General features: G+C 36.1%; 1 protein-coding gene across 1 annotated transcript; it reads left to right on the top strand.

Annotated features, from left to right (window-relative positions):
- Positions 1-602: 602 nt before the first annotated feature.
- On the top strand, positions 603-7641 carry LOC131862539 (protein HOTHEAD-like). The gene is made up of 6 exons (XM_059215013.1): positions 603-769; positions 3717-3736; positions 5785-5805; positions 5894-6526; positions 6676-7501; positions 7599-7641. The coding sequence occupies exons 1-6, from the start codon at positions 603-605 to the stop codon at positions 7639-7641; spliced, it is 1710 nt and encodes a 569-aa protein (XP_059070996.1).
- The last annotated feature ends 290 nt before the right edge of the window (positions 7642-7931 follow it).

Genomic DNA, 7931 nt, shown 5'->3' with positions numbered 1-7931 from the left:
ATCAATTAATTCAAGAGTGCCATATCATGATTAATAAAATTGATGATTTCATGATCTCCCATGTTTATCGGGAAGGTAATAGGCCAGTGGACCACCTGGCTAACATAGGTGTGGATTATGTGGACATGCGATGGTGGATGGGAAAGGAAACTTTCCTGATACAATTGTGCCAACTGACGAGAAAGGACACTGAATGCATTGGCCAATCATATCTCATTAATAATTTTAGAATGCCAAATGAATTAAATCTTTCACGGGATTTTCGTTCAAATTCCAAAACCAAGTTTTCTATATCCTTGTTTTGTATCTGGTTTTTCATTGCTCGGCTTTGGTTGGGTTTCCATTGTTGCAAAGATAACTTTCTAATGGGAGGTGACAAGAACATAATGGAACCTACCTCCTATGAGAAATGGGAAAAGAACAGAGGGCTATGGATGGAGATTACTGATGGGGTCCTTGTTTCATATCTTGAGACGCTTCATGGCAATGATCCGAAAGTGACAGAGGATTTTGTGAATGGTTCAGAGAAAGGCATCCTCACGACGTTTGGAGTGGAGTTTAGAATTGATGAAACCTTCATCATGGAGATATCTTCTTTGTAGATGGAAGGCAACAATTTCTATAGAGAAAGGAAGGCAGTGAAAGAAGCCATTGCGGCTTTCTTTGACAAAGATAGCGAGAGGAAATGGGTGAAAAATATGAAGGACGGCGACTATAATAGGAAGGAACTGAAATTACTTTGGGCGGAGATGGCCGCAGTGATTATGAGGTACATTACTCTTGATAGACGCTATGCCAATATTATCTCTTACCACTTTATGATATTAAACCATTTAGGGCACAACAAAAGAATTTCTTTGTCTTTCTATCTGTTATCTTCTCTTGAAAATAGCTTGGTGAATCATGCCAAAAATGGTGATATCCCTGTTCTGCATGAGTGATGCAAAGGCTCATGTCCATGACTAAAATCATCCCTCCATATCAGGTTCAGACACACATCAATTTCTTTTGTAGCAACACTCACCTAAACACACCTCAAATACATAGGTTTTCTCAAACCAATAGGCTACACAAACCACCAAAAGTAAACATCTACTTCACAAACTCAATCCAATCCTCGGAATACATTTCATTAGGCCAATTACACATGTCTAAGGACAAATTAAGACTCAAAAACACTCAGACTTTGCCAAACCCTTATATCCTACTCACACAAGCCACTTCCCTATGAGGATGCAACTTGTCCATAAACTCATCTCACAATGCCAAACTCTACACGTCAACACCTTCGGACACTTTGGAATTATAATTTTGATATTAAGAGACCACACATAGTCACCAATCACATAAAAAATTCATACAATAGTTTTTCGCAACCTTCTTGTAGTGGCAGTGACAAGAACTCACATAGACATGGCGGTTTTTAGAAATTGACTCATCTGAGATGAATTTTTCTAGTAAGAAGGAATTTTGTTCACAACATCATAATATATCCATACACCAAGTGTTAGGTCATTATTCGACGATACATATCTATACCAACACATTTTCTAACTATAGATCTGGTAAACCATTTTCTGAACAAGCTGCTTTCACAAAAATGATCATAACTTGCTCATTTTTACATTAAATTCCATCAGAATTGAAAAAACTGAAAGTAGACTCAATTTTATTTCCATAAATGTGACATTTTAAAAATAATCCTTCCATAAAAAATATAACAAAGATTTGTAACACATAGGAATTAGAGTTTTACCAGTATGTACCATTGTCAAATAAGCATTTTGACATCATTTTGCACGTGCCAACCTTAACTTGAGACCCTGAAACCAAAACAAAATGAAAATAATTTCTATTTTCCTCCATTCCACCAAATATTATACTTTGATCAATGTGGAAAGGAGGTTTATTACATTTTCAAAGTCATGGTTTACCCTACCTAGAGTTTTTAAAAGTTTTTACAAAAATTTGTATATCTCTTCCAAAACTTAATGAAAAGAAATGAAACCAAAACAAAAATACTGTGGATTCAACCCTATATCATTCTCAAGTGATCTTAAATTCTAATTAATAAGTTTTCAAGAAGAAAAAATAACTGATATCAAACTGTCACATTGAGAATACTTAGAAAATTGCAGGAAACCTCAAACTTTTATTGATTTTCTTCTTTCAATACACACCAACCCCTCATGATTCGACCATCCCTGGTTTTATAAGCCTTTTAAAACATCTTTTGATAGATATAAATAAAACACAAACCATCATAACCATTAGGCTTCCCCTTTACAACCTTTTTGCATTTTTTTGAAATGACAACTTTTGTCAACATAACAACTTTTTTTGACAACTTTACAAAACTTGACCAAAGGACTTTAAATTACTTGGTATCAGCTTAGACAGAGTAGAATAGGATAAATAAGCCTTATTACATCATTTTCAACCTTTCCTTGAGCATTTTCTATTCTTTGACCATATTTGACCTTCTTAGGACCTTATAGGGACCTACATTGAACAAAAATGGCTTAATGCCTTAAAATATGATTTATAATGACTTCAAATGGTCCCTTGGACCTTATACAACCTTAACACAACATTGAAAACAAAACAAAACATAAAAACTTTAATGAGGCCTTTCAAGGCCTAGGTGCTACTGCACCAATGAGGGGCTAATCATGCTCATCATGGAATATGCAAAGGATCATGGGGTTAAACCCTCACGAGCGATTAAACCCCCCAAATCTTTGTCAAACAATGATTTTCATTATGTGTAAGATATGGAGATGGACGAATAAGAGTCTGGTATGGCTATGGACTGGTGGGAACTCAATGTCTCAGATGATTTAATATGTCATCCCTCTCAGTAGGAGGGCCACTAATGAAATATTACACCTAGCACTGGAAGAAGCAGAAGAAAAAAACACCCCAGAAGGGCTACCTGTAAGTATAAAAACCCAAAATACAAGATTCGGGGCCACCAAATATGAAGAAGTCTAAAACTGGAAAAATTGGGGAAACCAAGGGAAAGCAGAAGGAAATAAAGCTGGAAATTCCCATTAACGTTGAACGGGGGGAAAAGGGGGATACCCAAAAAGATTCTTATTTTGGTACTCTCCTTAACAGCACTCTCAAAAGAAGGGAGAATTGCTTTCTTTGGGTCAGTAAGGACATTAATTTGTTAAAGGATGGAATTAAAGAAATCATTAACAATTTCACTGAGATGCCAATGGAAAGCAAGACGAATAAACTTCTCTGAATGACACAAGAACTCACAGAAGATTTAAAGACCATGAAAACAAATCAGGAATCAAGGATTGGTCAGTTGGAGATTAGCTTATAAGAAATTAAGGGTAATCTGAAGAACCTGGTGGATATCAGTAGGGAAGCCATGAATAACAGTGCTCGGGGTCTTAAAAAGGTAAATGCGATGATAGCGGATCAAAGAGCTTAGTCCAACACAAGCATTCCATCCTCTGACATCAAACAGAAGAAGAGAATCCAGGAACCAAACTTGTCGGGTACGAGACTTCAAACCAACACAGGTCCCTATACAAGGACTAGAAGTAGGAACCAGGAGAATAATACCTCCAGGTTCATCATGGATGAGCTCGAGGACATCAATAAGAGGGTGACTCAAAAGAATTCGAAGATGAAGTAATCTCTGGTCGAGTGAGTAACTTTAAGTTTTTTCTTGTTCTATTTTTTTTTTTGCTGTGTAGGTTTGGCCACTGTTTCCGTGGTTGTTATGTCATTGGTTACAGACTAGTTAGCGACTTCTTATGTTTGTTGTGCTCTTTAACTTTGGGTTTCGGGTCCCTGTAAAACCCGTTTATCTCAATCAAAAAAAATCCATCTATAACATTCACAAGATAAGATACCACTCGCAGTTATACGGACAACCTCACCTTATAACTATTTATATAGCAACAATAGGATTATATTTTAATTATAAATTATCAATAAGTTAAATTAACTCGCATAATTGTCCTATGTGTGGACATTACAGGTCCCAAAAAATATTCTCATCTATAACTATTCAATCTAGTTAGAATATGTATCAAATTGATGTGAAAACTGTCTTCTTGAATGAGAACTTGGATGAAAAATTATATATGGTGTAGCCTCAATTTTTGTAAGTTATTAGGTGTGAACATCTAGTTTGCCAGCCAATTAGGCCTCCTACATTATTTCCTTAGAGTTGAGTTTTGATAATTTGATTTTAGCATCTTTACAATTCAAATTATATATGCCATCAATCTTTTGGAGCATTTTGGAATTGCAAATCGTAACTCATATTCTCCAAGTATTGAGATTGAGTTGAAGCTGTAAAAATAGGTTACAACTCCCTTATCAGTCAAGAGCAGCAAGCACAACCTCAAAGGTCATTTTCATTCTGCTGGATTGAAGTTGACCTTCCTAAAGATGGATGCTTTGCTTGGAGGATTCTAACAAAAGACAAATTAATCAAACTTGGGATTGTTGATCCTTTTTGGTGTGTTCTTTGTGGATAGGCTCAAGAGGATGTGGATCACCTTCTATTACAATGTTCCTTTGCACAGTCCTGTTGGGCTCACATCATTAATAAAACGAATTGGATTTATCCCTTATCAGAGAATCTCTGGGATATATTCACAAATTGGCCTTCACTCTATCATCAATCATTTTTTTCTTGCATCTGGAAATTCATCCCTCCTATGATCACCTAGTGGGAAAGAAACAAGAGGATCTTTAGATAGCAACCTTCAAGCTTATCTCTGGTCTTGTAGAAAATTGAAACTTCTATTTCAAAAGTAGTAAATGCATATGTAGCAAAATCCAAATCAATCAACTCTTCGTTTTCAGATTGGGATTAAAAAATCCTTCAATCCTAGGAACACATTAATCTCCCTTTTACGGGAAGCTCTTTCCAACCCCCCAAAAGAACAATAGATAGATTAAAAATCAATTGGATTCGTCCTCTGAAAGGGAAGTTAAAGTTAAACTTTAATGGGGCAACCAAACACAATGCACGCAAAGCAGGTGGTGGGTGTGTAATTAGGGATCATAAAGGAAATATTCTTGTAGCTTCAGTACTTCCATTCCTGGATGGTTATAATAATATGGCAGAAGCACATGCCCTTCTCCAAGGTCTCTTGTTGACTAAATCCTTTCAAATTTCAAACATCTTAATTGAGGGTGACTCTTTGCATTATCAATTCTTGTAGAAAGAGAATCTTGCACAATTGGAGCATTCAATATGTGTTGCAACAAGTCTGGCTGACCGTATGTTAATATGTATAAACGTAGATAGACGTTGACCATATGTTAATATGTATAAAATTACGAATGAAACCGTCAAGGCTGCAAGACAGACATGTTACATTTCCACTTGCCCTTGACTGGACTTGGTAAAAGACTCTTTTGCAAGATGGTCCATTATTTTATTGTTTTAATTAAACCGAAGACAGTGGAGGGATGATAATTCAACAATAATTCGTTGACAAAATTTATTTCATTTTCTAATTTGAACTTTTCAATCACGGGATTTGTTTGACAAAACCACCAAGGACAATATAAAATTTGGATAAATATGCATAGTAAATTCTCGATACTATCCATATGGATAGATACGCGTGAACTGTTCTTATTCCATTTCAAAGACAATATCTATAAATAGGTGCAACGATTGCAAATACATCACAAAACATTCATTCGAAGAAGAATTAGACTGGTTAATCACATTCAGTATGGAGAAATTATTTCTTCTGATTTCATGCCTGCTGATGTTTACACATCAATTCTGTTCAGAAGCAGCAACATCTAATCCGGGTGGGTAAAAACTTCTGTTTGGAATCAATATAGTTGTTTCTTAGCATAGGATTGTTTTTGACATTGACGATTCTGTGTGCAACTGCAGAGTACCCATATTCGTTTATGACAGCAGATGCTCAAAAGGCAGCTTCAAGATCATATGATTACATTGTGGTTGGAGGAGGTACAGCGGGATGTCCCCTGGCAGCAACTCTCTCACAGCACTACTCTGTTTTAGTATTGGAGAGGGGAGACTCTCCTTACGGAATTCCCGATGTGGAGGATTTCAGAGGGTCTCCCACAACTAATCCCAACGTAGCGCAGGGGTTTGTCTCAGAAGATGGAGTGCAGTTGGTACGGGCGAGAGTTTTAGGAGGCGGATCAGCCATCAACGGTGGAGTCTACAGCAGGGCGAGCACTGAATATATTCGGAAAATAAAGTGGGATGAGAAACTTGTATATGAGTCATATGAATGGGTAGAACGGTTGAATGCCTTCCAACAATACAAGCTTTCTACTTGGAATTCTGCTACCAAGGATGGGCTTCTTCAAGCTGGAGTTCTTCCTTACAACGGCCACACTTTCGATCATTTGGTTGGCACCAAGATCAGTGGCTCAATCTTTGACGAGAATGGAAAGAGACATACAGCCGCAGATCTACTCCAGTATGCAAATCCAGAAAATATTGTAGTTCTTCTCAATGCTACTGCCAGCAGAATACTCTTCAGTTTCGGATCAGGTACCAATTCATATTTTGCTTTCAGAATTCCCCTACCCTACTTTACTTTGATGAGTATTCCTTTTATTCTTTTACAAAATATTCAGAAATATATTTCATATATCTATCTATGTGTATGCATGTAATATTATCAACAATCTATATTGCAGGAAAGCCAAAGGCTAGCGGAGTGGAGTTCAGAAGCAATAATGATGGTCTCATTTATCAAATTTCACTTAACCAATTGTCAATCAATAGTGAGGTGATTTTGTCAGCAGGAAGCATAGGTAGCACTCAACTTCTCCTCTTAAGCGGAATTGGTCCAAAAAGACAACTCAAAGAAATGAATATTCCTGCTCTTTTAGATTCACCTTTTGTAGGTAAACAAGTTCAAGATAATCCTAGTGCAGCCTTTACTATAGTATCCTCAAAACCACTTGAAGATTCTTATTCACAATTAGCGGGCATTTTAGACAATTCACAAAATTACATCGAAAGTGGTAGCCTTGTCCAACGGAATAATGGTACAAATACACAATATTTAGGTGTTCTTGATATTAAGTTGGCATTTCCCTTATCAAGGGGTGATCTTTGGCTTAAAAGCGTAGACCCTCGAGATAACCCCTATGTTCGTTACAACTACTATTCACACTCTCTTGATCTACAAAGATGTGTGAAAGGTATAAAAGTAATGGTTAATCTGAGTATGTCATCTTCTATCCAAGAGTTTGCATTTACTGATAGTGGAAATTCCAAAACACTCCAATTCCTTGGAAGAGCATTACCAAAGAATCAATCAAATGATGATGCCTTGGCGAAGCTTTGCAAAGAGGCACTAGGGACATTTAACCATTATCATGGAGGTTGTCAAGCTGGTTTAGTGGTTAATGAAAGATATCTGGTGAAAGGTGTTGATAATCTCAGAGTTGTGGATGGCTCAATTTATAAGGATTCCCCTGGTACCAACCCACAAGCCACAACCATGATGCTTGGAAGGTATTTATTTTTATTAAAAATTTTATTGCATTATTTCTTTTTCGATTCTCACAAAATATAACATTAACAATACATTTTGATCATGCAATATGTGCAGGTATATGGGAATTCATATCCTTCAAGAACGCACAATCTCTTAAAACTATGAGAAGACCATGCTGAAATAATTGGCACGCTTGTTGTGCTCACATTCATTTATCATAGAACTAAATAATACCAAACATGGTAATGTTTTTGATAAAGTGTGAAATTGTAAATAATTCAATTTTACCTCTTATTTCCTATCAACATAAATATTTTCCAAGATAGCACATTGTTATGAAATTTACAAGAATAAATTTAATTTGAGCTTTGATTAACTTTCATACAAAAGTGCACTTTCTTTTTTAATTGAATTGATATTATAACAAAAATACATGTTCCAAGGTTT

The sequence above is a fragment of the Cryptomeria japonica genome, unplaced genomic scaffold (assembly GCF_030272615.1).
Source record: "Cryptomeria japonica unplaced genomic scaffold, Sugi_1.0 HiC_scaffold_44, whole genome shotgun sequence".
In the NCBI taxonomy this organism is placed as follows: domain Eukaryota; kingdom Viridiplantae; phylum Streptophyta; class Pinopsida; order Cupressales; family Cupressaceae; genus Cryptomeria; species Cryptomeria japonica.
The sequence above is the reverse complement of the archived record's forward strand: the minus strand, read 5'-3'. Positions and strand labels throughout refer to the sequence as shown.

Excerpts from the sequence above, each read along its gene's own strand:
- LOC131862539 (XM_059215013.1), top strand. The coding sequence starts at position 603 with ATGGAAGGCAACAATTTCTATAGAGAAAGGAAGGCAGTGAAAGAAGCC. Across the intron at positions 770-3,716 it reads ATGGCCGCAGTGATTATGAG|GTTTGGCCACTGTTTCCGTG; the intron begins GTACATTACTCT and ends TTTGCTGTGTAG. Across the intron at positions 5,806-5,893 it reads AGCAGCAACATCTAATCCGG|AGTACCCATATTCGTTTATG; the intron begins GTGGGTAAAAAC and ends GTGCAACTGCAG.